This window comes from Spizellomyces punctatus (genome assembly GCF_000182565.1).
Source record: "Spizellomyces punctatus DAOM BR117 chromosome Unknown supercont1.9, whole genome shotgun sequence".
Lineage (NCBI taxonomy): Eukaryota > Fungi > Chytridiomycota > Chytridiomycetes > Spizellomycetales > Spizellomycetaceae > Spizellomyces > Spizellomyces punctatus.
The window spans coordinates 445979-471231 of record NW_015971545.1 but is presented as its reverse complement, the minus strand read 5'-3'; the positions used below and the strand labels follow the sequence as shown (position 1 = coordinate 471231).

General features: G+C 48.1%; 13 protein-coding genes across 13 annotated transcripts; 6 read left to right on the top strand and 7 right to left on the bottom strand.

Moving 5' to 3' along the window:
• Positions 1 to 55: 55 nt before the first annotated feature.
• Positions 56 to 2557, top strand: SPPG_05537 (uncharacterized protein). The gene has a single exon (XM_016753744.1). The coding sequence runs from the start codon at positions 137 to 139 to the stop codon at positions 2453 to 2455; it is 2319 nt and encodes a 772-aa protein (XP_016607323.1). The 5' UTR covers positions 56 to 136; the 3' UTR covers positions 2456 to 2557.
• Positions 2558 to 2575: 18 nt separating this feature from the next.
• Positions 2576 to 4950, bottom strand: SPPG_05536 (uncharacterized protein; the record flags this gene model as incomplete). Its single annotated transcript, XM_016753743.1, has 9 exons — positions 2576 to 2707; positions 2777 to 2844; positions 2910 to 3126; positions 3201 to 3270; positions 3731 to 4247; positions 4308 to 4428; positions 4487 to 4566; positions 4632 to 4828; positions 4898 to 4950. The coding sequence occupies 9 exons, from the start codon at positions 4948 to 4950 to the stop codon at positions 2576 to 2578; spliced, it is 1455 nt and encodes a 484-aa protein (XP_016607322.1).
• Positions 4951 to 5202: 252 nt separating this feature from the next.
• Positions 5203 to 6567, top strand: SPPG_05535 (uncharacterized protein). Its single transcript, XM_016753742.1, has 3 exons — positions 5203 to 5353; positions 5415 to 5709; positions 5770 to 6567. Exons 1-3 carry the CDS (start codon positions 5246 to 5248, stop codon positions 6420 to 6422), a joined length of 1056 nt encoding a protein of 351 aa, XP_016607321.1. The 5' UTR covers positions 5203 to 5245; the 3' UTR covers positions 6423 to 6567.
• SPPG_05534 (uncharacterized protein) lies at positions 6459 to 8040 on the bottom strand. The gene is made up of 2 exons (XM_016753741.1): positions 7000 to 8040; positions 6459 to 6932 (listed from the first exon to the last, which is right to left on the bottom strand). The coding sequence occupies exons 1-2, from the start codon at positions 7463 to 7465 to the stop codon at positions 6544 to 6546; spliced, it is 855 nt and encodes a 284-aa protein (XP_016607320.1). The 5' UTR covers positions 7466 to 8040; the 3' UTR covers positions 6459 to 6543.
• On the top strand, positions 7772 to 9893 carry SPPG_05533 (ribose-phosphate diphosphokinase). The gene is made up of 7 exons (XM_016753740.1): positions 7772 to 8354; positions 8508 to 8761; positions 8840 to 8907; positions 8971 to 9169; positions 9225 to 9387; positions 9446 to 9595; positions 9665 to 9893. Exons 1-7 carry the CDS (start codon positions 8346 to 8348, stop codon positions 9815 to 9817), a joined length of 996 nt encoding a protein of 331 aa, XP_016607319.1. The 5' UTR covers positions 7772 to 8345; the 3' UTR covers positions 9818 to 9893.
• On the bottom strand, positions 9618 to 11690 carry SPPG_05532 (uncharacterized protein; the record flags this gene model as incomplete). The annotated part of the gene is made up of 4 exons (XM_016753739.1): positions 9618 to 11090; positions 11152 to 11248; positions 11476 to 11532; positions 11608 to 11690. The coding sequence occupies 4 exons, from the start codon at positions 11688 to 11690 to the stop codon at positions 10710 to 10712; spliced, it is 618 nt and encodes a 205-aa protein (XP_016607318.1). The 3' UTR covers positions 9618 to 10709.
• A 217-nt stretch (positions 11691 to 11907) lies between these two features.
• SPPG_09285 (uncharacterized protein) lies at positions 11908 to 13618 on the top strand. The gene is made up of 4 exons (XM_016757443.1): positions 11908 to 12549; positions 12617 to 12795; positions 12864 to 13156; positions 13216 to 13618. The coding sequence occupies exon 1, from the start codon at positions 12098 to 12100 to the stop codon at positions 12410 to 12412; it is 315 nt and encodes a 104-aa protein (XP_016607317.1). The 5' UTR covers positions 11908 to 12097; the 3' UTR covers positions 12413 to 12549; positions 12617 to 12795; positions 12864 to 13156; positions 13216 to 13618.
• SPPG_05531 (chaperone DnaK) lies at positions 13424 to 16170 on the bottom strand (the record flags this gene model as incomplete). Its single annotated transcript, XM_016753738.1, has 3 exons — positions 13424 to 15647; positions 15712 to 15865; positions 15933 to 16170. The coding sequence occupies 3 exons, from the start codon at positions 16168 to 16170 to the stop codon at positions 13799 to 13801; spliced, it is 2241 nt and encodes a 746-aa protein (XP_016607316.1). The 3' UTR covers positions 13424 to 13798.
• Positions 16171 to 16200: 30 nt separating this feature from the next.
• SPPG_05530 (uncharacterized protein) lies at positions 16201 to 20995 on the bottom strand. Its single transcript, XM_016753737.1, has 15 exons — positions 20866 to 20995; positions 20388 to 20738; positions 19956 to 20326; positions 19468 to 19893; positions 19272 to 19392; positions 19007 to 19207; positions 18798 to 18946; positions 18565 to 18732; positions 18436 to 18503; positions 18316 to 18362; positions 18100 to 18243; positions 17848 to 18042; positions 17161 to 17775; positions 16725 to 17099; positions 16201 to 16661 (listed from the first exon to the last, which is right to left on the bottom strand). Exons 1-15 carry the CDS (start codon positions 20899 to 20901, stop codon positions 16374 to 16376), a joined length of 3555 nt encoding a protein of 1184 aa, XP_016607315.1. The 5' UTR covers positions 20902 to 20995; the 3' UTR covers positions 16201 to 16373.
• An 82-nt stretch (positions 20996 to 21077) lies between these two features.
• Positions 21078 to 22186, top strand: SPPG_05529 (nicotinamide-nucleotide adenylyltransferase). The gene has a single exon (XM_016753736.1). It carries the CDS (start codon positions 21116 to 21118, stop codon positions 22091 to 22093), a length of 978 nt encoding a protein of 325 aa, XP_016607314.1. The 5' UTR covers positions 21078 to 21115; the 3' UTR covers positions 22094 to 22186.
• Positions 22114 to 23146, bottom strand: SPPG_05528 (uncharacterized protein). The gene is made up of 4 exons (XM_016753735.1): positions 22938 to 23146; positions 22735 to 22865; positions 22422 to 22662; positions 22114 to 22358 (listed from the first exon to the last, which is right to left on the bottom strand). Exons 1-4 carry the CDS (start codon positions 23140 to 23142, stop codon positions 22186 to 22188), a joined length of 750 nt encoding a protein of 249 aa, XP_016607313.1. The 5' UTR covers positions 23143 to 23146; the 3' UTR covers positions 22114 to 22185.
• A 44-nt stretch (positions 23147 to 23190) lies between these two features.
• On the top strand, positions 23191 to 24235 carry SPPG_05527 (uncharacterized protein). Its single transcript, XM_016753734.1, has 3 exons — positions 23191 to 23496; positions 23567 to 23686; positions 23754 to 24235. Exons 1-3 carry the CDS (start codon positions 23301 to 23303, stop codon positions 23978 to 23980), a joined length of 543 nt encoding a protein of 180 aa, XP_016607312.1. The 5' UTR covers positions 23191 to 23300; the 3' UTR covers positions 23981 to 24235.
• SPPG_05526 (uncharacterized protein) lies at positions 23962 to 25218 on the bottom strand. Its single transcript, XM_016753733.1, has one exon. The coding sequence runs from the start codon at positions 25150 to 25152 to the stop codon at positions 24148 to 24150; it is 1005 nt and encodes a 334-aa protein (XP_016607311.1). The 5' UTR covers positions 25153 to 25218; the 3' UTR covers positions 23962 to 24147.
• Between the last annotated feature and the right edge of the window lie 35 nt (positions 25219 to 25253).

Genomic DNA, 25253 nt, shown 5'->3' with positions numbered 1-25253 from the left:
AACAGTACTGGTCACTTGCTTGATGCGCGGATCGTCTCGTTGCTGGCGGCCATATTGCCAACCTTCGAATCGTTATTAAAAAAAAGGAAGAAAGAAACTAGTACTTGAGTGGTTTCTATACCGCCCCGGACACCACATGTCTGACGTACCCAACACAGACCAACAAACCTCGACCACAGAGAGTCGTCGAGCCATTATGGGTACGCTACCGTCACCCTTGCCAACGCAGTCTGATAGTGGTATATACATAAACCCAAATTCTTCTCAAGTGGGTAGCAGCTCTATTACGGTGCCTCTTCTCGAGGTTCCGTCTACTACCATTCCTCAAGGTCGTTGGGGTGAGGGGCTGAAAGAAGGCTTTGAGGAACATGCTGTTGATACAGTTGTCTCAACCGACTCGTCGACCAACATTGAAGAGGAGCCACCAAAGCGGGATGAAGCGGGCCCGATCAAAGTGGAAGTTATATCATCAGATATGTTTAGCCTTCCAGTCTTGCCTACATCGCCCAACTCGCCGCTGGAGCTCAAGGACAAAAGCGGCAAAGAGCACCATAATCCAGACCTTGACAAAAATCATGTCAATGTCACCGGAGATAACAGGGGAGGGAAGTCTTCCGCATCCCTACCACAATCATTTTTCAAGCCGTTTGCACTTCCCATCCAACAGTCGCCGGAGACTCGGCCTGTAGCCCCAAAGATCAATTCCCTCCTTTCCAACGGCAGTAGATCGTCATCTGGTTCTCCTTTTGCATTACCCATTGTCGGGGCCCTACCTACCCAATCAACCTCTGCGGAAGATAGTGAGCTTGAGGAAGGGGAAGTTTCCGATTCGTGGGAACCGCCAACCACAGAAGTGAAACAATCAACAGACGATGAAGGAGGTCAAACAGGTCTGGAGGAGGATTCTAAAGACGAAGGCGATGATTGGTCATCGAATGAAGAATCGGAGAGCGACGACGTGAATCGACCTTTCGCGATTGACCCTATTGCGATGTCCTGGATGCTACAAAATGGAAATGGAGCGCATCTCCCACTCCAATGGCAGGGGATGGATCAGGATCGGCTGATGAAGCGGAAATCAGAGGCTGATGATGTCCCATACGACGGACCGGAAGCGAAGCGGGTCAAGACGACAAAGAAGAAGTCGAAGAAACGGAAAAAGAAGGGAGTAACCACCCCAAACTTACCGTATGGAGCTTCCGACAACTCATCTCTTCCGGAAACGGATGACATCGAAACAGAACCCAAACTCCAAGGACACCAAAGACTCGAGCTGCTATTTGGCACCACAGTTACCAACCCCATCCTGCTAGCCGAGGCCGCCCCATCTTCTCCACGATTACAAGCAAGAGTGCCTACGTCCGAGTCCCAAAAAGAAGCCCAAGTCCGCCATGCCGCTGCGGAACGGGAACGCAAACACCGCGAAAGAGCTGCCACAACCCCTTGCGAATACTGGGCCTCAGGCCGGTGCTTCATGGGCAACCACTGCCCTTTCTCTCACGCCGGGGAAGGCAAGCCATATGTACCTAGCGAACGCCTTCCGTGTCGTTTCTTCAAATCAGGCCAATGCGTCCGCGGGAACGAATGCCCATGGTCGCACGATCTGAAACTGGAGCCTTGTGTCTATTTTCATGCCAGAGGAGGTTGTGCCAAAGGGCCATCGTGTCCCTTTTCGCACGACCAATTGACAGAGGAACAAGTACAACGGCTAGTACACGAAGAGCAGCGATGGAGCAGCCGAAAGAGGAAAGGGTATGGGCAGGGTGGAGAGGAAGCCCCTCGGGCCGTTGATTGGGTGGGCATATATCGAGCGTCATTGGGTATCCCAAATACTATCGCGCTCACACCAGAATCCCGCTCGAGTAGCGCTAAAAGCAGCCCTCGACAACCTCCTGAATTGCCATCCAACGACTCGACAATACCTGCCACTTTTAACTTGTTTGCAAACTCTCGAGTAGATCCGTTTCAGACAGAACAACCCTCCTACCCGAAACTCGGTGATCCGCGCCTGTCATCCTCAACCCCTCCTTCAGATCTACCAGCGGAGCCACGAAAACGTGCCTTCAATTTACCACCAGCACCGAATCTAAATACCCTGTTCCCGGCGGCCGTGAATACCCCGCCTGTCGCATCCGCTCCCAGTTCTATGATCGAGGAACCGACAGTTGGGCCAACCGAATTCCGGATAGAGGATGTAGATGTAGATTTACTTCGCGGGATTCCAGGTGCAGAGTCTGTACTCGAGAGGGTGAGCCGACAAACACCGTCAATTGACCTACATGGCCCCTCACGTGAGAAGTTTGGTGACGGCTGGGAACGAGGTCGTGGACGCGGATGGGGACGGGGACGTGGATTTGGTCATCCTCGAGGAAGGGGAAGGGGGCGCGGGAGAGGTTACGATGGAGGTGGGCGGGGTCAGTGGCGTGGCGCCAGTCGTGGCGGGAGACCATTTTGAATTGGCGTGCGCGGGATATGACCATACTGCTGTATATTTGCATACTGTCGGTCTGCCACCACTTTATATACAAATCCTATTAATAATAATTACAGAAACAAAAACTATCAGTGTTGATCTTCATCGTAGATTTACAGCGGCGTTGCGAAGCTCAAGGTATGTTTGTATGTGATGTGGTTGTAAGCTTCGTATGAACTGGTATACGTCCGCATTATGGTATCGTAATCTCGTTTTCGGATCCGTATACGGTGCCTGGACAAAGAATGATCGTCAATGCGTTGACTATTAGTGCATACAAGGAGCATGAAAGTAATATTTTACCTCCAATCCCGTAACATCACAATACTTTTTTTGAGGAAGGAAAGAGGGTGGTGCTTCAATGTTCCAGTCTACAAGCAAAACATAATCGACTATGAGTTTGAGTCATATATTGCGGGTCTCGACAGCTACTTACACGTAGGCACATCCATCGGGATATCCAAAGCTTTATCCGCAGACGCAAGCTGTTTCAACTTTTTGACTGATTTCGGTGCTGCATAACGCGGGTTTTTGAACGGTTTATGGAAAGAGTTGACGTCCATTGCCTGGATCTCCGCTGCTGAAGCCTTTCCGGTTTGGACAGGCGTCGAGGGCGGGCTCGAGCCGGGTGTGTCTGCAGCATTTTCGTCCAACTACAACGAATAATGGTGTGGCGGAATGTCAACGGGAACGTCTACTCAAAAGTAACATTCAGGGGATTCACAACCCTTTGCTTCTTTGTGGGTGGAGCTGGTGATCCTTTTGCTTTGGCGCTTGACGCTCTGGATGCTTTGACCCTACAGAATTATGAACATGAATATGGTCTTTTCCTGCTCTCTTTGACCTCGGGCGCATAAATTAAAACCAACATGATCGTAGCGCTTGTAAAGAAGATTGGAAGATGCCAGTGATTGGAAGCTCCTATAGAACTTATATGGAGTCGACTTGGATAATTGTTGTTAAAGGACGTTGTCCAGCAAGGTTTCACGCATTGCAAAGGTCAACGCGCAATCTGTATCACGTGCAAGTCGATCAGCACACACCCAACCAACATCTTTTCTTCTCTAACCGTTTTGAATAAGTACAATGTATTTCTGCTGGCTCTCTGCAAAAGTTAAGCCCAATCTATACAGCCTGATTCCAATCCTCATATGTAAAAGTGCTCCCCTACAGAAGACCTCCGTATCTGAATACATAGAGTTCGTATTAGCCTCGGCCAGCAACGGCACAGTTTGTTTGGCTTTTACAAAGACTTACCCAAACGCCGCCTTAATGGGGTTCCAGTAGTAGTTTTTCCAGTTATTCTCTGTAATATCCTTCTCACCAACCGGAACATCGCTTTGGGTGAGCTTCAGAATCGTATTGTCACGTCCCTCGTTCAGATCCAAAGTGACCGTTGAGTAATGACCAGCCGGCCAAGTCTTCAATCGCCACTTTTGTACAATCTTTTTGTTAGGCACCAGCTCGGCGATGGTACCACTGATATTGCCATCAAAGAAATTGAACACAGATCCAATTTCGCGGGAGATATCTGCTTTGCCTCGTGTCCAAGCTTGAACCCGCTGTTTGTCCAAGAGCGTTTCATAGATATCTTGTGATGAGGCTACAAACTCGATCGTTTGTTTAATGGTTGTCAAGCCGCCGAGCACACCTTCCTTCCCCTTCGATGCAGTGGGTTTTGCGTCACCGGGGGCCGGTGGTTTGGGCTGATAGGCCTGCAATACCGGGTGGCCCTTCATTTCGTCCGGTGCAATGTACACGTCCTTGAGATGCGCTATGAATATGCTCGTAAATATCGAAACCTTCAAACTATAGCGCGGCGATCTAAACTAACCTTCCACAAGATCCTTTGCAAACTTTCCAAGCTTTTCTCGTACAACTTTGGTCAGATCTTTTCGCACTACTTCCTTAATCTTTTCCCGATCGGCATTTGGAGAATCCAATGATATATCAAACTGTAGCCGAACGGTGTCAGCCTATCGCCATAATATGTATCTCCAGAACGATACATACAACTATATCATCCAAGTCCGTGTCGTGCATGTACTCTGGGATGACGATTTTCCCAGATGCGGTCGTACCGTATCCCTCACCTGTAATTAGAATTTATAAGAAATTGAATCGACAGATAGTCAATTGCTCTTCTACTTTCACACACCAGTCCATCCGAGGGTCAGCGCAATATCAAATATCGTGATGACCTTTCCCTTCCGCTGATTGATATCCACATCCCCCGTCACATCCCGGACTTCCTCGACAGAAACCTTACAATCTCCACTCTCCACCGCGGTACCAGTTAACTCTTTTGTAAGATATTCTTTGGCCCAAGGCATGCAGTTTTTTTCAACCCAATGCCTATCATAAAGCGGTACAACGTGAACAAATGGCATAAGAAAAATGCCGCGATCGCTAGGATTTTCTTACCAGTTGTTAACATTCTTCCAGTTCGTCCCGGTACCGTTCTGGGTTTGTGTCATTGTGTATTATGCGTTGACGAGAAACAAAATATGGGAGCACCACAGCGATGACCGAAACGGTCTCAAAGGAGAGAAGGATCGGGCGGGATGGTTGTTAAGTAAGAGCTGCCAGCGTTTGCAAGCAAAACACGAACTCGACCGAATTCTCCAGAAACATCGCTTGAAAGTGCTGGGCCTTCACTGAGTCATACTTGCTTTTCTGGGATAAATTATCTGCGAGTGTCCAGCTGCCGGGACATCTCTGTGCTGGTAACTCTGTCCAATCTGTATTGAAATCTAAACCAGAGCAGCACGCATGACTCGAACAAAGACATCAAAGACGGCACAGGGCGACGACAATGATATGGACGAACCGGCAATTGACCTGTATGCAGAGTTTAATATTTCCCGAGACGCTTCAGAGGTAGCCTCTGGTCAGGCGCAAAGGAGCTTTTTAACAACCCCGTAAACGACTTTATCTGCAGGAACAAGTCAAGAAAGCATACCGTAAACTGGCGCTGAAGTATCACCCAGACAAACTCAGTAAGGCGAGTGAAGAAGAGAAAGCCGCCGCAACAGCAAAGTTCCAAGAGATCGCCGTATGGTACCAAGTTTTATCAGATCCTGTCAAACGCAAACACTACGACCAGACTGGGGAACTAGGTGAATCTGACGGCTTCTTTGGAGATAAAGGCGATGCCACTTGGGAGGAGTTTTTTAGGCAGCTATGGGTTGGTCTGACGAAGGAGAGTATCGAGGAGTTTGAGAAAAAATACAAAGGTGAGTTGAGGACAGAGCCATGAGGAAAGGCTGAGGAGATTTGACTGATTCCGTCTTCAGGCTCTGAAGAGGAACGGCAAGAGATATTGGAAGCATATCAATCTTCCAAAGGCGACGTTTTCTATATTCTGGAAACGGTCCCCCTCATGACATTTGACGATCTCGATCGCGTCCGTGAAATCGTGACAGCGGCCATCAGCGGTGGGGATGTTAAAGCATACAAAAAATTCACCAAAATCGACCAAAAGGAGCTTGCAAAGAGGAAAAGGGAATCGGAAAAGGAGGCACGGGAGGCCGAGAAATTGTGGCAAGAAATCAAAGGGAAGTATGAAGACAAGGAAGCAAAGGGCCCGCGAAGACGCGGAGTGGCATCTATAGAGGATGAAGGAGAAGATGGCCTTCGCATGCTGATACAACAACGGGGCCAGAGTCGTATGGATGCTTTGGTGCAGAACTTGGAAGCAAAATATGCCAAGAAAGCCGACACAAAGGGAAAGAAGGCTGGAAGCAAGCGAAAGAAGAGGTCAATGGATGACGATGGAGAGGAGAACAAGGACGACATTAGTTCCAATGGTGGGCCAGAGCTGGCCGATGAGGATTTTGAAGCCTTCCAAAAGAAGCTTTTTAAGGAGAAGGCAAAGGTCACAACGCAGGAATCCGGCGCCCAAAGGAAGGTTCCAACAAAAGGCACGACGAAGCGGCGAAAAGCGTAACACGGTTAAGGCCGGAACATTGTCTTGTATATAGTTGTCAAAACCAAATATCTTTCAGGGTGTATTAAAACGCTTCGCGCTAAATCATTAAATAATATTTGTACAGTAATATGGAAATACATCACCAAAACTTGAACGTCTTGACGAAACAAGAGTACAGGCCGGTTTCACCCCTCCGCCAAGCATCTACGGCACCCTCCCCACCCCACTGCACGACACAACGCCCATGCATCGTAATCATCTCTCCATGTTTACCCAGTATTAACAGTTTCGGAATTCCTTCAATATTTAGCGATCGTAGCACTTTTTCTGTTTTGGATAAGGTACCTTGAGGTGATACTGACGATGGCGGTTCATGAGGTAATGAAAGGAATCCCGTGTCATAGAGGTGGTTGGCGTGTTCACTTGGTGTGCGGTCTAGTGAACCATATACGACGGTAAAGTTTTGATTATTGTTGCTGAAAAAGGATGTCAATTGTTGGGTGAAATGCCGACATGGTTCGCTCCAGCCTGAAAGGACCACGAAATATTTTGTTAGTGTTCGCCGAGAGTCAACATTTCTCATCCCATTACATACCGCCCGCTAGGTACAACCCGACAATGTTTCCGCTTTCCAGCAAGCTTTCCAACGTCTTCCCGGTAGGGTCCATAGAGTCACTTAGCAGCTCCAAGCCAGCGAACAAGGCCGCAAAACCCTTGAGCTGGTAGGAAGAAGGAATGGACCTTGTTGTTTGGGGCGCCACTTTCCGTGGTAAAGACTTTGTGGTGCGTCGCTGGTCATCTGCTCTATTGCTCGCTGCTTTTGGAACGATAAGTTGTCCGTCAGACAAGGACCTCCGTGGTTCGCGTAAGCGTTTATCAGACGTTTTCGAGTCTGTAGAGTGTACAGAACTCCGTCTTTGGCAGTGTTTGGGTTTTATTTCAAAGTGAAGAGGTGATGGGACTTTGGGTAGAAATGACCTGAGGCGTCGAGGTAGTGAGTGAGCGCGCTGAGCATCAGGTTCTGGTGCTTGGCTTTTGCGGTGGCCGAGTCCAAAATGCATTTGACTCTTTGCCAGTTGCTTGGACTTTGCTAGGTTGCTAAAGGGCTATGGTCTACGAGATGGAAGACAATTCCAAAGGCAAGGGTTGACCCTGCATATCAACTTGATATTTTTTTTTGACCTCTTCATAAAGTCAACGTGCCTCCCAACCGGCACTTTTAACAAACAGCCTTCTTTTTTGTCTTGTTCGTTTTTTTTGCGCTGTTCTCCGAGCGTAGAAACCTTTTTTTTTTTTTTTAAAGTCCTCAGCCGTGAGTCACTACCAAAGAAATCGAACTGCAATGCAGAAGGTTTTTTTTCTTCCTTTTGGGGTTCAAGGTCATTTCGATAGCACTTTTTGGAATTCTTCCGTCGTGCTGATCGTAAAAAGAAGGAGTCGCCGAGTCGGGTGGAATTTTCAACCGTTCGGCCCCTTCACAAAACAAACGCCAAAATGGGACTTTGTTGGGCCTCCGGTTGGGGATTCTCCTTTTGCGGGCCAATCCTCCCCCCGCCTTTACCCTCCGCCCTGCTTGCCTTTTGATGAGCTACCAGATATTGGACTCTTTCAAACTTGCCATGTGGATTATTTGTTCGATGGTAAGCGATAAAAGACAAAGGAGATCAATGATTTGGCTTTTTGCCATTGGAATCATTACGGCTCCATCCGGAAAGCAAATCAGCTAGTCACATGACACAGATTGAAGATTGCAAGTGTTGGGAACCCATACATGTGTGTGTGTGTGTGTGAAAAAAACGAAGCGAATTCCCATCCTCTTCAAGACCTTGCTTCCTCAAGGTGGACCTGACCACGCCGTCCGATTGCGAGGATACACCTGCTGCTGCGATAGCAAACGTAGAGACCGTACCCACTGTTGTTGAAGGCCAAAGAAGAAAAGATATGCGAAGGGTCAGTTGGACAGAGTCAAACAATTGTTGGGAACATTGGTCCGTCCGTACCTATGGAGCTATAGATTATTGTGCAAAACGTCCCGTTCCCTTTCTTTTACGTCCTCTCCCAGTTAAATGAGCACGAATTGTAAACCTCTTTTTGTTTTCACAGGTTAAAATCTTTACGGGGTCGTCCCATCCTGAGCTGTCCGCGCTTATCATAGATCGACTAGGCATTCCTGCAGCACCGGCAACCATGAAACGATTTTCAAACGCAGAAACAGCCGTGGAGATTGGCGTCTCGGTGCGAAATGAAGACGTTTATATTATTCAGTCGGGTTCGATGGCTATCAATGATCATCTGATGGAATTGTTGATTATGATCAATGCTTGCAAGATTGCTAGTGCGAGGAGGATCACTGCTGTGTAGGTTGACGAACGAACATGGATGGTCAAGAAACGGTCAAACGGCAGTGGAACTGATCAGACGGTCATGCATTGCAGATTACCATATTTTCCTTACAATAAGCAGTCAAAGAAGAAGAAGGCAAGAGGCGCCATCACTGCAAAACGCAAGTTCTTTTAAATTGCTGAAAATGATCAAACGCCAAACTTACATGCTGTCGTTCTTGTAGTTGTGGCAAACATGCTTGCAACCGCAGGAGTCGACCATATCATTACAATGGACCTCCACTCGTCACAAATTCAAGGCTTCTTCAAAAGCCCCGTAGACAATCTAGTTGCCGAGCCCTGCATTGCAAGATACATTCGCGAGAGATTTCCAAATTACCAAAATGGTGTAGTCATTTCCAAGAATGCCGGCGGAGCCAAAAGGTACAATCTTTATCGTTTGCTTGCGCTTTGATCGATACTCTAACGTTGTATACAGAGTAACGTCATTAGCAGACAAACTTGGAATAGACTTTGCACTGATTCACCGGGAGCGGTATCACATTAACCAACCGGCTCATAGTAAGGATGACGGACTGGAAGGCATCGAAACCCGATTAACCCTCGTTGGAGACGTCAAGGATAAAATTTGTTTCATGCTGGTACGCTATGACTGCATTGGGTTGACATGAAGATTATCGTTCATATATTCTCTAAAAGGACGATATTATTGATGGAACACATTCGTTCTTGGACTCTTCAGAGCACTTGAAGCGGTGTGGTGCCTATAAAGTTTATATCATTGCAACCCATGGTATCCTCTCAGGAAATGCGGTCCAAGAAATCGAAGAGTGCGAAGCAGTAGATGAGGTTAGTCTTTCAGTCCTGTTAGTTTGTTCATCTTGATCCTAACGTGGAACGTTCTTGCAAAATCCTTAGGTCATTGTCACAAACACGTATCCATTTCCGGACTGGAAACAAGCAGCATCCAAGAAGCTCCACTTTATCGATATCAGCGGCGTCTTGGCCGAAGCGATCCGACGGACTCACAATGGGGAGTCCATATCATATCTCTTCCACACTGCGATCTGAAATTGTACATAGTGCATATGATCCTGCATAGTTCCGGTGTCTGGCTCCCATTGCAATATTACACATATTAAACAGATCCCGTTCAAATATCCACAGTTACGGTGGGTTTGGAACTACAAAAAAAGACGCGTTTGGGTCGAACACAGTCAGACCTGAGACCTGATAAATACTGTCATCTTGCAGTGTTATCCTTGGATGGTGATGAATGGTGATGAACGACACTGATATCCACTTTCGTGCATCATTTGTTTCCGATACTATTGCCCGGTTACACACACGGGTACAGAATGAACAAGAATGCAATCCCAGGCACTTACAATATATTGCGCTAGAGCGAAATGACATGCAATACAGAAAGCAACAAAGACACTGACCTTAAAATACGCTCGTGGTCGGGACTTTAGGCACGCAGCCCTGTAGATGGACGACGATTGCAAAGACGTAATGCGTTGATTAGAGAGCTGGAATGTAAGCTGACCGCTCGCGGGACATGTGAGGAGGGGACAATAGATGCGCCTAGATACGAAAAGCGGAATCGCAATCGACAGGCAGGTGAAGCATCGTCGTGGAAGAAACACCGCCGACGGTAAAGTAAAGCCCCCGACCGTTTTCAAAGCCGGAAACCGACGAAATGTCGAAAGGAAGGGAAGCGTACCGTATATGGAAGAAAATTCCGCTATTTTGGCCCCTCACAGGCAAGTTACCCACTCACGGACAGTGGGCAACTACACAAAGATCCGACACTGCGTGTCCAAAAGAAAAAGGCAAAAAAGGCAAAAAACTACACTAAGCGCAACAATAGCAATCCCAGAACCCTATTATCACGCGCACTAACATCGTCCACAAACCATGGCATCCAGGCAACGTATGAACATTCATAATTGAGATCCCGTTACATACTCGGAAAAACCATGACCTGCTTAGTCGCGTGGGGAAGGTGAGCGACCGCGATCTTCGTCATCTTCACGACGACGGTCAGGAGAAGGGCTGCGATGCCCGTTACGCTCCGGGCTAGGGGAGCGCTTGACAGGGGAGCGGTCATCCTTGACCTCCGCTTCAATGTGGGCCTCACGTCTGTCGTCGCGGTCGTCGCGCCTATCTTCACGGGGTGATCGGGAGCGGCGGCGGTCTTCCGTGGCGAACGAGGAGACCTGGAGCGACGACGAGGAGAGCGGGATCTTGAACGAGACACCCTCCGACGACGAGGAGGAGACCGGGAGCGGTCCCGACGATCGTCATAGCGCCAGTTGCGGCTAGGGGCATTCTTAGCCCACTGCAAACCATAACTGTGAACACCGAATCTTTATGGAGGGAGGAAAAGGAATGAGACAAACCTGAATGTTCAGCATGTAACCGTCAACCTTGCGGCCCTGCATCTCGTAGTAAGCATCTTCAGCATCCCTGGGGTCCTCGAACTCAACAAACGCATAACTGCTAAGCCAATCCGGTCATCAAGGCGAGAGAGAAACGCGAAGGTGAGAGGGAAGGGAAGGGAGGGTATAGATTAGACAACTTGCAACGTAAGAAATCGATACGATCGCCCGCCGCGCAAAGGACTCGACTATTGTGAATCGTCCTCGTCCGCACGAGCGATACTTCTTTCAAAAGAAAGACTGACGGTGGATATGAGCATACTACATATCAATATCGATACTTACGGCTTGGCCGCAGCTCCCCTTGGAGCGGGAATGTCACAACGGACAAGCCTGCCATACCTGGAATTACGGCAAGTGGAAGCTGTGAGCGCGGAAGAGTATGGAACGACGATCGGGGAAGCGCGGAACCGTTACCTCTCGAATTCAAAGGCGAGATCCCTGGCACGTGTACGAGAGCCAATGCCAGCAACAAAGAGAGTCGTGCGTCTGTGGCTCATTGTCAAGAGAATGCGACAGCTGTGAAAACAAAAATGATTTCCAAGAGATGGAAATGGGACAAACAGATGGAGAGGGGGCAACACTGAAAAAGGTTTTGAAAGCGGGTTTGGTGTGATAGAAAATTAACCACGTGATGTAAGGTGCAGCCAATCACACGCGCGGAAGGTAATTGTTGTCCGAAGGCTTCGGTCTTCGCCATTCGCCATGGCCATGCAGTGCTTTCTTGCTCACGTCGTATTTCGTATCTGATCTCGTTGGTTGTTGTTTAAACTATCTCTGGTGTTGAGAACCGATGCAGTGCTCAAGGGGTGTATAATCAATGCATTAAAAGTTGCGGCAGACTGCAGATTCTGTTTGAAATCTTCCAAAAACATTTAAAAACACTTTTCATGACAGCTCAGTTCCAATGATTGACATTAAACAACCCCGACTATTCTTCCAGTATTTCTTTCAATTCTTCATCATTTTTGATATCCGGCCTTTCCGGATCAAACTCTTCATCCGCAATTTCTGCCTCAAGCTTGGGATCGACCTTTTCGCCCGTACGCTTTTCGTGGAGCTTGTGAATGCAAGTACGGTCGATTTAGTTGAGGGTATCACTGAGCGGACTCTTACAAGATGGTTGAACTGCAAACCTCGGCAAATTTCTCTGCAGCATGAAGCCGGCCTTTCGGATAGTTGCCTTGATTATGGGCTGCGGCCTACAAGACACAAAACCTGATTGAATCTTCCACTCGTTATATTTAAAGCAACTAAACACTGCATTGGAACCTTGTAGGAACGCTCTCGACGACCTTCGGGATCGTCTGCCTCAGCGGGAATCGTAGCCGTTGATGGATGGAGACTCATTTTAACTTGGTTTGTATGACGCTTCTGAACTTTTGTTCAAGCTGAAAGTTGCTAGTCGTAAATGGTATTATCATAGTTATTAAGGCGCTTATTTGGCTCATTGTTGAGTCGATGGGCGTCACAATCGGCAAGCCCGCAACTGATCGTTACGTACAACCATCGTTCTCATCACGCAAGCTCCATGGCCAACAGTACTAACGATATTCGGCACGTACCCTGACACTTGTGTCAAGATTCACATCACATAGTGTGGAGGTGATTGAAAATGGCACTAGGATTCATTATTATCCGGCTCACTCCGGTTAATCATATCGCATAATCAGCACCCCCTCTATCGCTCAAAACGGTGTGGCATGCATGTAATGTTTTTTTTTTTAAACTGCGGTGAGGCGCATGCCAAAGGTCTATAAAAGGGGGACCTTCTGTCTCTTTCCTCTTGTTTCTTTATCCCTCGACTCAAAGCATCTGCCCAACTCTCATCAGTCATGAGAACGCCGATGTGGTGGTGCCGAGGACCTCGACCGCCCGACAGCAATCGTGATCAGAACCAGCGGCAACCAATTGGATCCGATAACAAAGCCTACTATTATGCTGCTACACTTGTTGAGCTTGGTTGGTAAGTACCAATGGCATCATCTCTTTTCATATTGTTCTGTCGCTGACATGCAGTTTTAGTCTCCAAGTCTTGTCACTGAACATCCTCTGGCTTGTGACGCTGCCCAGTCGATTCGCTCCTGGATGCAAGAGTCTGGCTTCAGTGCCATCAAGAATTCCAGATCAAGGCCTAGTAGGGACCGCGTGTGGTGGTGGACAATTATCCGGTTAGAACCAACCGTTACGTATTGCGTGTATAATTGCCTAGTAGTAGCTTAGTTAGCTTTTCCGAACCGGTTGTCGCCGGTTTATTCCCTGGTGTAGTAGCTAGTGCCATTTTCTGTCACCTCTACACTAAAGGCTACCATGAAACATTGTGATTTGCAACCAGATAACAATACAATACAATGGTAAAATAAAAAGACAGTCAATCCAAAAGAATGAAAAAGGAGAAACGTGAAAACGTGTTCTATGTAACAAGCAAAAGAAAATAGCCAACCATCCCCATTTATACACGTTGGAAGCATAATAGAGCTATATGAAATCCAAGCAGATTTTCAGAGAATCACTACACAGTGCTCTGCGGCTCACATGAGGACGTCTAATCAAATAACATGCAGTGTGCCCCCAAATTCCAACACCCATTCCCAAAGACTCGACAGTCTTACAATTCGTCGTGGTCGTGGGCTTCTTCCTCCGATGCACCACCTTCTTCACCAGTCTGCTGGTAGAGTTTGGCAGTGATGGGGTTCACCACAGCCTCGAGTTCGCTCTTCTGCTCTTCGAGGTCCTCCTTCGTAGCGGTGGCACCGTTGGCCTCCAACCAGTCTTGCGCCTTCTTCAATGCATCCTGGATTTGCTTCTTGTCGTCACCCTCAAGTTTACCACCGAGCTGGGAGTCGTCAGAGAGCTGGTTCTTCAAAGAGTACACATAGCTGTCAAAAGCGTTCTTGGCTTCGATTTTCTCCTTGGTGAGACGGTCCTCTTCGGCAAACTTCTCGGCCTCTTGTACCATGCGGTCAATCTCTTCCTGACTCAGGCGATCCTTGTCGTTCTTGATTGTAATGGATTCACTCTTGCCTGTGCCCTTATCCACGGCTGAGACTGTAAGGAGACCGTTCGCGTCAAGTGCGAAAGTAACTTCAATCTGAGGAACCCCTCGAGGAGCTGGAGGAATGCCGTTAAGTTCAAATTTGCCGAGAAGATTGTTGTCCTTGGTCAATGGACGCTCGCCCTCGAACACTTGGATCAAGACGGTAGGCTGGTTGTCCGCAGCAGTAGAGAAGATTTGAGATTTCTTGTTGGGCACGGCAGTGTTACGAGGAATCAGTTTCGTCATCACGCCACCAGTAGTTTCGATACCCAAGGTGAGAGGGTTCACGTCAACGAGGAGTACATCGTTGAGTTCAGGGCTGTCACCGAGAAGAATACCAGCCTGAACTGCGGCACCATAGGCGACGGCTTCGTCAGGGTTAATACCCTTACTGGCCTTCTTGCCGTTGAAGAAATCCTCCAAAAGCTGAACAACCTTGGGAATACGAGTAGAACCTCCAACCAAGACGATATCTTGGATGTCGTTCTTGGACAATCCAGCGTCCTTCAATACCTTCTCGACGGGCTTCATGGTCTTTTTGAACAGATCCATGTTGAGTTCTTCGAATTTGGCCCGAGTAAGAGTCTCAGAAAGGTCTTGGCCATCGTGGAAGGATTCGATTTCGACACGGACAGACATTTGGGAGGACAAAGCACGCTTGGCCTTCTCTACTTCGCGCTTCAACTTGCCCATGGCTTTGGGATCCTTGGTGACATCCTTGCCAGTCTTCTTTTTCCACAACTTGACAAAGTGCTCAATGACACGGTTGTCAAAGTCCTCACCACCGAGATGGGTGTCACCGCTGGTCGCAAGTACCTCAAAGACACCATCGTCAATGGTCAAAAGCGACACATCGAATGTACCACCACCAAGATCGTATACAAGAATGTTGCGCTCGCCGCCCTTTTTGTCCAAGCCGTAAGCGATCGCAGCGGCGGTTGGTTCGTTGATGATACGTTCGACTTTGAGACCAGCAATAATACCAGCATCTTTGGGGCCCTGACGCTGAGCATCGTTAAAGTAGGCGGGAACGGTAACCACAGCGCGTGTAATCTTCTCCCCGAGGTATCCTTCCGCAATTTCCTTCATTTTTTGAAGAACCATAGCGGAAACTTCTTCGGGAGTCAGAGTCTTCTCCTCTCCCTTCACATTGACCTTGATGATAGGTTTGCCGTTCTTGTTGACGACAGTGAAGGGCCAGTGCTTCATGTCCTGCTGAACTTCTTTGTCGGTAAAATGGCGACCAACAAGTCGTTTGGCGTCGAAGATGGTATCATGGGGGTTCATTGGTGCTTGGTTTTTCGCGGCATCTCCGACCAGACGTTCTTCATCGGTGAAGGCGACGTATGATGGTGTGATACGGTTTCCTTGGTCGTTCGCGATGATCTCAACACGGCCGTTCTTGTAAACACCGACACAACTAGTGGGATATATACTTTAACATTGTAGTCAACACGCCTGCACAAGACAGCCTGACTACGAACCTGTACGTTGTACCCAAGTCAATACCGATAATAGGTCCTGCAGCAGCATCCTCAGACGCTGCTGAGACGTTCGCTACACAGCAGGCTGCCACAATGGCCAGCCAAAGCGCTATCCAGCGCAGTGCTGAAGATGTTCGTGATTTCATAGTGGATGCTATAGCGAAAACAAGGTGAGTTGGGAACGGTTCCAAGCACAGTGAAATAGATGGGGGACTGCATACCTCTCTTTCGAGAAACTAGACAACCACGCAGGAAGGGGAGGGGAGAGAGGATAGGAAAAAGCAAGTTTTGGGGGGGAGGAAGGACGCAGGTTGACCCTCCTTTTATAAGCCAGACGGCGGCCTTCAGCCGTTTCTCGCAGTTTCGGGGCACCTTTACGCGTTTGGTTGCTGCGAACTGCTGTCGTCCGCTGATTGGCTGCACATGTCGCGCGGCTATTGGCTGGGTCCCACTTGTCATCTTGCCGTATTTGTACAAATGAGCTTACATTGCCATGCGCAGCTAATTTCCATATTTGGCGAATATTACACAAAACTATATTATTGCTAGCGAAGAAATGTAGTCGGATTATATCTACGTAAGAGCTTCTAGTAGGTCATTTTTGGTAAGCACTGTAGAGGTAAGGTTTAATAAAAGTTGACCAAGAATAAAAATGCCGAGCTTCACATCGTGGTCGCCTCCCCACCCCACCGCACTCTTCTAGCGACAATTTCATCCACAAAGTCCTTTCCTCCTTTGACGCGAATCAGCTTCAGAATCCAATCTCCCCCCTGCACGTCCTCGCCGGCCACTGTTTTTGCACTTTGTTGCTGGGCAAGGTACAGTCGCTGTAAATCCTTCTTTGAGGTGTGGTACATATTTAGAAGCTGACATAATTGTTTGAATCTTTCCGTTTCCAATTCTTCTTTAGGTAGTCCTTCGCCATCGCTGTGAAAAAATGCTGCCAGGAACTGCATGACACAGAACAAGAATTCAGGGAGCAACCTCGATGCTGAACGTTTCTTAAACCTTACCTCTATACTTCGTCTTATGAACCCAATCCTTTTCGCGTCCCATTCCCTCTTGTCTTTCCCTTCATCGCCAACCTCTCCAACTACCAATGCCTCCACATGATTCACCACCTTTACCCAGACACCTTTGACAACTCGTAACGCTAACGAGTGCTCCATGGACTCGGTAAGTACCTCGAGGTTCACATTGATGTAGCCCAGTAACAACTCCAAATCGTTCTCAATTTCCTCATCGGAAACCTGAGTCGGCGAGAAGGTATGAGAAGACAGCGAAGAAGCTGAATCTTTTTGGTTCAGTTTTGTGATAAGGTTCTTGTATCCGCTGACTTTGTGTTTGCGAGAAACTGTTTTCAGCCTATCTTTCATGTCGTAGCAAACCTGTCGAAAGTTTCGCAAGTATCACTAACATGCTGTTCCAGCAATATCAGTAACTACTCACCTTCTCTGCGAAAATATTCACAGCTTTCTCTAGTGCCCTCTCGACATCCGATACTACTCGGTTTTTCAAAGAAGCTACATCGCTTTCAACCTTTGTTTGCACCAGGACTTTTCCACTCCCGCCAAGATCCACTGCGATTTCCATTTCTGCTGCGGCGGGGTTTAGTCCCAAAGTCCCCCTCGCGAACATGTACAGCTTCTCTGATTCACCAGCCTTTTCTGGTGGAACCCGATGCATAAGACAAACCTCCAGCGGAGCGTTCAAATCCGCCGCACCCAATGACAAGTAGAAGACTTCATTCCAGACAGCACTCGCGGACTGAGGCACTGACCGGGTCTCTCCAATTTCACGCTTTCCCATACGGAGGCGCAGGGAGAATTGGATATTGTATGGCCGTGTCGCCGTTAGACGCTGGCCGTGGAGAATCGTGAGACGGATCAGCGATGGGGTGTTTCGAAGGATGGAGCCAGGTGAAGGTTTTGGTGGGAGTGGTGGAGGAACGTCAGGGTCAGCGTTGGACACGTTTGGAGCTTGCGGGGAAAGTGGGAATATTCTGTGGCAGAAATCGTCAAATCGAACAGGAAGTGCATCCATATTGTTGATTCTGACGCAAGCCTTCGTTTATATTAAAGAGACAGCTTGCTGCATACTTAAATAACTGGTGCGTTGAACACCTCCCAGACTCACCTTGGAAGGTATTCGAATTTCGTCCGGATTAATTTGCCGCGTCTTTTTAAACTTGCCAAACTGAAGTTTAAGCTTCTTCTTCTTTCCGCTGGTAGGTACTGTTGAAGCCGCGGCGCTTGTAGTAAAATGTCGAAAATCTCCGCCCACTCGGTGTAGCATAATATCGCAGTAAGACCGAAGTGTCTCGGTAACCGCCTTGTCGAGCTGACATTAGCTGCGACGTAATCATATGGTGCATGAGCCGAGACTCACCTGTGCCAATCTGAAGATCACTGCACGCTCTTCGTCAGGATCTGGCCACTTTAGATTGACGACAAAGTCGACTTGTTGTTGGAATGAGGTGAACATATCCAACACGGAGGAGGAGTAGAGGACTGTGGTAGATGACGGGCAAAACTGCCAGAAACGGATGTAGCATTATCACATCATGCGCCCGAGGACACAATAGACGAAAGAGATAGGACATACCTCATCCACATCAATACCATTTTGCATCCATTCGATGAACTTCTTTTCTGAAGGACGAAAATGCATTACGGAAAACACGACTGATGAGACCGTTTAGCCTAAAAGCGCTTATTCAGGTACCTGAGACACTTATCCATTCCCGTAGGAATGGAGTAAACCAAGTCTGTGTGGGGAATTTTTCCGCAAGCCTGCAAAATCCTCCACACCGATCAATCATGGCACCAACCCAAGAGAGTAATGGAAACATACTTATAATCCACTGTTTCGTATACACCCCGCATCGCCTGCACTTCATGATACAGCTCAAATGCATTAGCTAAATCCGGAGAAGCCAAATATGCATTCGCATATCGATCAAGCTCTGGTATAAGCCGATCAGAAAAGACTTTGGCAGCCAGATCTGGTATATGGACATATCTAAACGCCAGCATAACTTGATCAATATCAGTCTTATGGATGCATGTGCAGGGAAACCGGAATACCCAAAGTATAGCGCCGTATCGAGGTGTGCGTGATAAAGCTCCAGCTCGTGTCTCACCGCTTTCACCAGATTAATGAGCCCGTCGTCTAGAGATTCTCGCGAGGCGTGAGCTATGGCATGCAACCCATGGTATCTGGCCTCAAGCGCATCCTGGTAATCCATTCAGTGAGTACAGGCCTGCGACAATAACGTTCAAATCGCATCACTCACCGTGAGTAACTTCTTAGCCACTTTAGAGACATCAACATCAGCCATGCCCAATGATTTATTTGCTTGCATTGCGGCCAACATGCCGGCAATTGCATCCAACTCGCGCGCTCTCTGGGTGGTCAGAGGGTGATTGAAGAATGTGCTGAGCTGATGGCTTAGGAGAGACGAAAGTTTTGCACAAGCTTGCCGAAAAATATCAAGCTTGATCCGATAAGGGTATGAGTACATGTCAGTCAGAACTGCCTTCAGAGTTGGTGTGACGCACATCAGAAAGAGTAACAAAGTGGTTGGTGGAGAGCTTATCCGCTTTAGTAAACGCCTCCCGTTGTAGAACGCTCGCAGGAATGATCGCTTGAGAAAACATTGAAGTCAGGGTATCAAAATAACTGTAAGAGACGATGGTTAATGATCAAGTGTTGAAGAAAGGGCGATAAACCCAATTTTCGACACGGTTAACTCACATCATGGCCCTGTATGGAAGACCAACTCGCCAAATAGAGGCAACGCAGTCTAAAACTTTCTGGTATCCTTCCGGTAGCAGCGAATCTCCCTCATACTTCGCTACTGCAAAACTCAAAAACTTCTTCACTAATGTCGCATATGCGGCCCGAGGATCAGGGTGTAGAGCTCTCAGTGCGTTCCTCCACACGTTTGCTTTATCCTTATCGATTGTGATCCGTTCAGCGACAACATGTACTTGTCCACTGATGTGACTTCGATTAGAGCGCTTGTCAAGGTTGTAATGTTGGTCGAATCTACTTTGACGTAATTGTCCGGAGGTTATAGTGCACATCCCCAAAAATGCGTCGCCACGACGATCGCGAGGCCGGTCCGTGGAACGATTCCATATTGTCAAGAGGAGTGGATCGGATGCTGCCTTGACCTTTCTACCATGCGCTCAGTTTCAATGTACGGAAGTCCAAATAAGCTGAATGACACGCCAACATACAATGGCACGTTGAAGTTCCAACGTGGGTTTAAATTCTTCTCCACTGTTTGGCTAACAAAACTGATTCCATTGAACGTGATGACACAATATGGATTGCTGAGACCGTTCTGATCTTTCGCGTACAGACCGGTTGCACTCTGTACGGCAAAAGAAATCAGAGCATCATCTTCACCAGACAAATCCGCGATTGGACCCTCGACGACTGCTGAGACGGCTCCATGGCCAGTGGAACTAATCAGCTTCTCGACCGCTTCTCGCTCAAATCGCTTCCATGCCTGATACACATCAACATCATGGAAGTCTGTTGGAGATAGTATACCCATGTCACGGATGAGCAGTTGGAGGTAAATCATCAGATCGGCTGCAATGTGCTGATTCCAAAATCAATATCGCGTCCAGAAGGCAGCCATTGGACGCTCATTTATTTTTTACCTCTGAACCGAATGTTTCTATCACTTCTCTTCGCAATCTGTCCACATCTTCAACTCTCAATCCAAGCGGCTCTCTGATGTCCGCAGCTAATTCTAGGGCACCTGTTGGAGGTGGTCGCCGAGGTCCTGGCGGTTCTACTGCCTCTACAGAGTTCCCCTTTCCGGCAGAAGATCCGAGAAGCCGGCCAAACTTTCTGGCTTTTTGGGATCTACTGGCATTCGAGCGTGCTGTGGAGTTGCTATTCTCGCTTCTGATCGATTCAGCATCAGAGTGCAGGTTTGAAATAGAAGGGGAAGGGCTCGGGCCTGGAGTGGAGGAATATTCGAGGGGACACAAAATGCATCGCAGAACCTAGATAAATGGTTCCATTTTGGCCAATGAACACGTTTGTATACAATAACGGTACGTAATGGGAAGTAATGCGGTACATCTCCGGGACAAAACCCGAAGTCGACCAAAACATCCAGACGGCACATACATAAGGGGTAATGTCCCTGGAACCCACTACTGACATAGGATTTCTAGTAGCTGCAGACGCGTGAGACCAATCTGTTGTTGGGGATTGCTTCTGGCCACAAGGTGTCCAGAAGGCTTAAGCGAAAAGTCATTACCTTCTTGTGCCAAGCAGCAAGTTGGAACTGGAGCAGCGGGAGGGGCGCTGTCATTCATTTAACCATATCTGGAGGTACTGCGATCTTGCCTTGCTTTGCTAATTAGACCCTCCACCAATGCCGATCTCGACGAGCTCCCGACAAGAGCTCAATGACTTTTCCCAATCCTTCCAAGAGTCTTCTCTCTCTGATACGCCGGGCGTACAACTCATCCCTGCCAATTATGGGTGGTCAAAGATCCTATCAAAAATCAGGAAGACACGTCCAGCACATGTTGCAATTCTGGACTCTTCCTTCAACCCACCAACTGTCGCGCACGCAAAGTTACTTGAGAACACAATGAAGCTGAATCTTTTAAACCGCTACCCCAAATCAGCTACAGACCTGACATCGAGGCATACGAATCAGGGCACCGAAGTCTCGGAACACTTTGATGCATATCTTTTGCTCTTTGCAACCAAGAACGCCGATAAAGCCTTGTCTGGTACGTCTGTCACCGACCGCCTTCTCATGATGGAGGCACTTGTTCAGACGGTTGCCCCAAAGTGTGATGTACCGGATGATAGAATCGGTATTGCCATCACCACTCGTGGCATATTCCTCGACAAAGCCCACGCCCTACACTCCCTGTTATCGTCGGATGGCATAGCCCCCGTGTTCCTACACTTTATAATGGGTTACGATACTATAATACGGTTTTTTGACCCCAAGTATTACAAGAATTCCAATATGGATACAGACATGGAAGTATTTTTCCGTAGCAGCCGGATCATATGTGCTGATCGCGTGATGGAAGGGGCTTCGTCGGAAAGCCATGACACATTAGGCGATTGGCTGGAGGAAGCCCGTAAACGGAGTCCAATTGTAGGAAGATTCGAAGCTCATATCGTCACGATGCAAGGTTGGCTGGAAGACCCACGAGGAACAGCACAGGCTTCCAGCACGAAGGCACGAGTCATGCTGAAAGAGTTCTGGAAATGCAAACATGCGGGCCAAGTGGAGGACGCTACCCGAATCAGAGCAGAGCTGAGGAATCTTGTCCCAGAACAAGTGATGGCGCTCATTGATCAGGAGGGCCTCTATGAGACCTTATGATCAGCAAAACGAGGCGAGAGTCAATACAAACCAAAAAATTCACAATTTCAATGACAGCTACAAGATATTATACATTTATGAGAAATATGACCCTACACATTTCTTCTTGGCCTCTTGGTAGTCGGGGTAGGGGTTGCTGCAGCACTTGACGCGGACGCTGCGCGTGTTCGCCGCAGTGAAGGCTCTGAAATTGGCTGTACGATATCTTTCTTTGCTGATTTTCGCGGTCGACCTACACCTCTCTTTCCTGGCGCTGTTGCAGGTGCTGGAATGAATATTGGCGTAAGGAGTGCATGTGACGCTGCCAGATATGAAAAAAGGTACTTACTCTCCGGTTCCGCTTGTGGTTCTGGTGTTGATCTAGTCGATTCAGTTGCTGGCGATGAGGCTCGACCTCCACGTCTCGTGGATGCTCCGCGATCAGGGACAGGGGAGACCGCTTTCCGGTGTTCCGCAATGATGCTTTCAAAATCATCCGTTGGTAGACTAAACTCAGCAACAACCTTGAATGGATATCCGCTTCTCTTTCGTCTGGCTTCAAATGTTATATCGTCATCTGTCTCATCAGCCTAAAGGGTAGAGTGGCTCCGTAAGATGCTTGTCCTCTCTGATTTCACAACGTATACAACAGATAGGCTAACCATAGCATCCAAAGCATCAAGATCGTAGTAGTTTGACAGATGCGCCCAAAGTTGGTTCACCGTCAGGTCCAACCCTGTTTCCTTGTTGAAATATCGTTGAACACTCAACATGCGAAAATGTTTGTGGACACCTACGACAATCAGGAGAGCCATAACTGGCTAAGCACTTGAACAAGGACAAATGAAAAGCCGCAGCGGCATACCCACTGGTCTAAATCTCGCTAAAGCATGGAACAGCACAATCTCCAATTCAGGTGTCCACTGAACGGGCAGCTCCTCATCAGGTTCTGCGTTCGAGGCGCGTCTGTCTCTTCTTTTAGCCCTCTTCTGCATTTCAGACAGCTCTCTTGGTGATGCCGTCAAAGGATCGGGACTTGTTCGCAAGTTATTTGTGTCAATCGTAGACATGATGCAGAACTATGCTCGAGACGGCAGCAAGATCGGGGTGTAATGTCCAGACAACTGTGCCACGGGCACGTGTTCAGCTGCGCCACACATCGGGCAAGTTCAGAATTTGGAGAGGAAAGTGCATTCGTCCATCATTCTGCCGTCCACTAAATATCAAAATGAGCTGGATTCCGATTTCCTCAAAGTCTGTCTTTGAAAATCATATTCTGGATGCCTCATGCGGGGCGGAGGCTTTCAAAGCCGGCGGTGTCGGTGCTGTTGCGGGAGCGTTGGGTGGAAGCGCGTTCGGCTGGTGGGTAGCAATGCCCGGTCAGCAAATCCTGAAAGAAGCCGCCAGTTCGTCACTGTTCTTCGGTAAGCTAAAAAGGCATGCGAGGTTTCGGTGGAATATTTGGCTAAATTTTGTTTACTCCCTCGATAACAGCCGCGGCAGGAGCCGCCTTTTACGGAACCAAGTGTACGGTGGCCCAGATTCGGCACCGAGATGATATGTGGAACGCCCCCGCTGGAGCTTTGGTTGCCGGTGTGATGCTGGGCTTAAGATGTAAGTTTTTTGTGAGTGTTTAAGTATATGTCTTCGTCCATACACTTAGGGACTTCGTATCTTCCAGCGGGCAAGATGAGCAGAGTGGTTGCACATGGGGCTCTCCTTCCCGTCGTTGTTGCCTTTACGGAGTGGGCAGCCTTCACTTCTAGTGAGACGAAAGATCTCAGTTATGAACAAAAACAACAGAAACGGGACGAAGGTTTCTTCCAATGGCCAAAGCGGGATCCTTTTGCTGAGAGATGGGCGGAAATCAAGAAGCGCGAGGAGGAAAAGGGTGCACCATCAGCTTAATTATTGTAGAAATCTTGAATTTATACTCATTGGATACCAATGCTCTTCTATGGTACTCGGCCGGGGAGGTAGCGGCCACAGGTGAATGACTTCAGATACCGCGCGATCATAAATACATAGGGTGCCAATGATTCCATCAGCATGAAAGGGTTGGCTCTCGCTGGTACTCATGTATTGACAAGCGGGCAGTGAAGTGCTTTATGGCCTGCATGACCACAATGGTGACAATGAATATGATCAAATCGACAAAGACTGAGTTTCTGGCAGCCTTCCTCTCGGTAGTTTTGCAACTTGCAGATTGCCACGCCATCGGAAGTCATTCGTATCGGATACCGCAACGGGTTCTTGGTGAACCCATCCCGTCTGGCTCGGAGAAACCAACTCTCAGCTGAACTTGTTTGACCATCGCAAATGGCATGATCTTTGCACAAGGTTTCAAACCAGCACGGACCGTCTGGTATCCTCCCACTCTCGTTATTTGACGAGGATTTGTCAAGATGTCGCTGGGCACTCTCAAATAGCTCCTCGCTCTTCACGACAATTAGGCTAGGTTTAATTCTGTCGATCAGAAAGGCTAATGCTCTAACGACGACGCCAATCTCCCTGTTACCGCCAATGTCCACAAACACCTTGTTCACATCCTGCATAATAGTTGCAGCCCTAGATTTATGCTCCAGAATGTTGATGTTGTGAAATACCAAGTGCGGATATCGTTTTCGGGCCTCGTCAACAAGCTGCTGGGATACTTCAATCCCAAAGACTTGCTTGGCGTGCTGTGATAAAATATTTGTGCACACTCCGTAAGAGGATCCTATCTCCGCAACAACGTCGTTTCGGTCGATTTGCGAACGTGCTAGTGTACGATAATCGGTTGTATTCTCGCACAAGAGAATAAGGGGCGTGTCAGTGGGATACACATTAACAAGCCGCTGGGGATTGACATGATACAGCATGCTTTTGTCGGCATGATACTGGACAAGAATTCTCCCAGATGGGTCCGCGTCGGCAAGGATTGTTGCTCGACCTGTATCCTTCTGAGATCGCAGCTTCACGTAAACAACATCTCCAGGACTGAAAGGACATGTGTAAGTGGTCGAAACAAGACAGAACGTATATTCGTTGCGGTGCAGCAAGTCAAAGTCAGCGGAAGCTTTATCAGGTGGAACAACCATTTGCAGAGACAGTAGTCTGAACTAGTCATGAGCAAATGGGATGCTTCTCTTGAACCTTTTGCCGAGTTCGATCTTCGCTGGTCACGTTACAAAGCATTGTG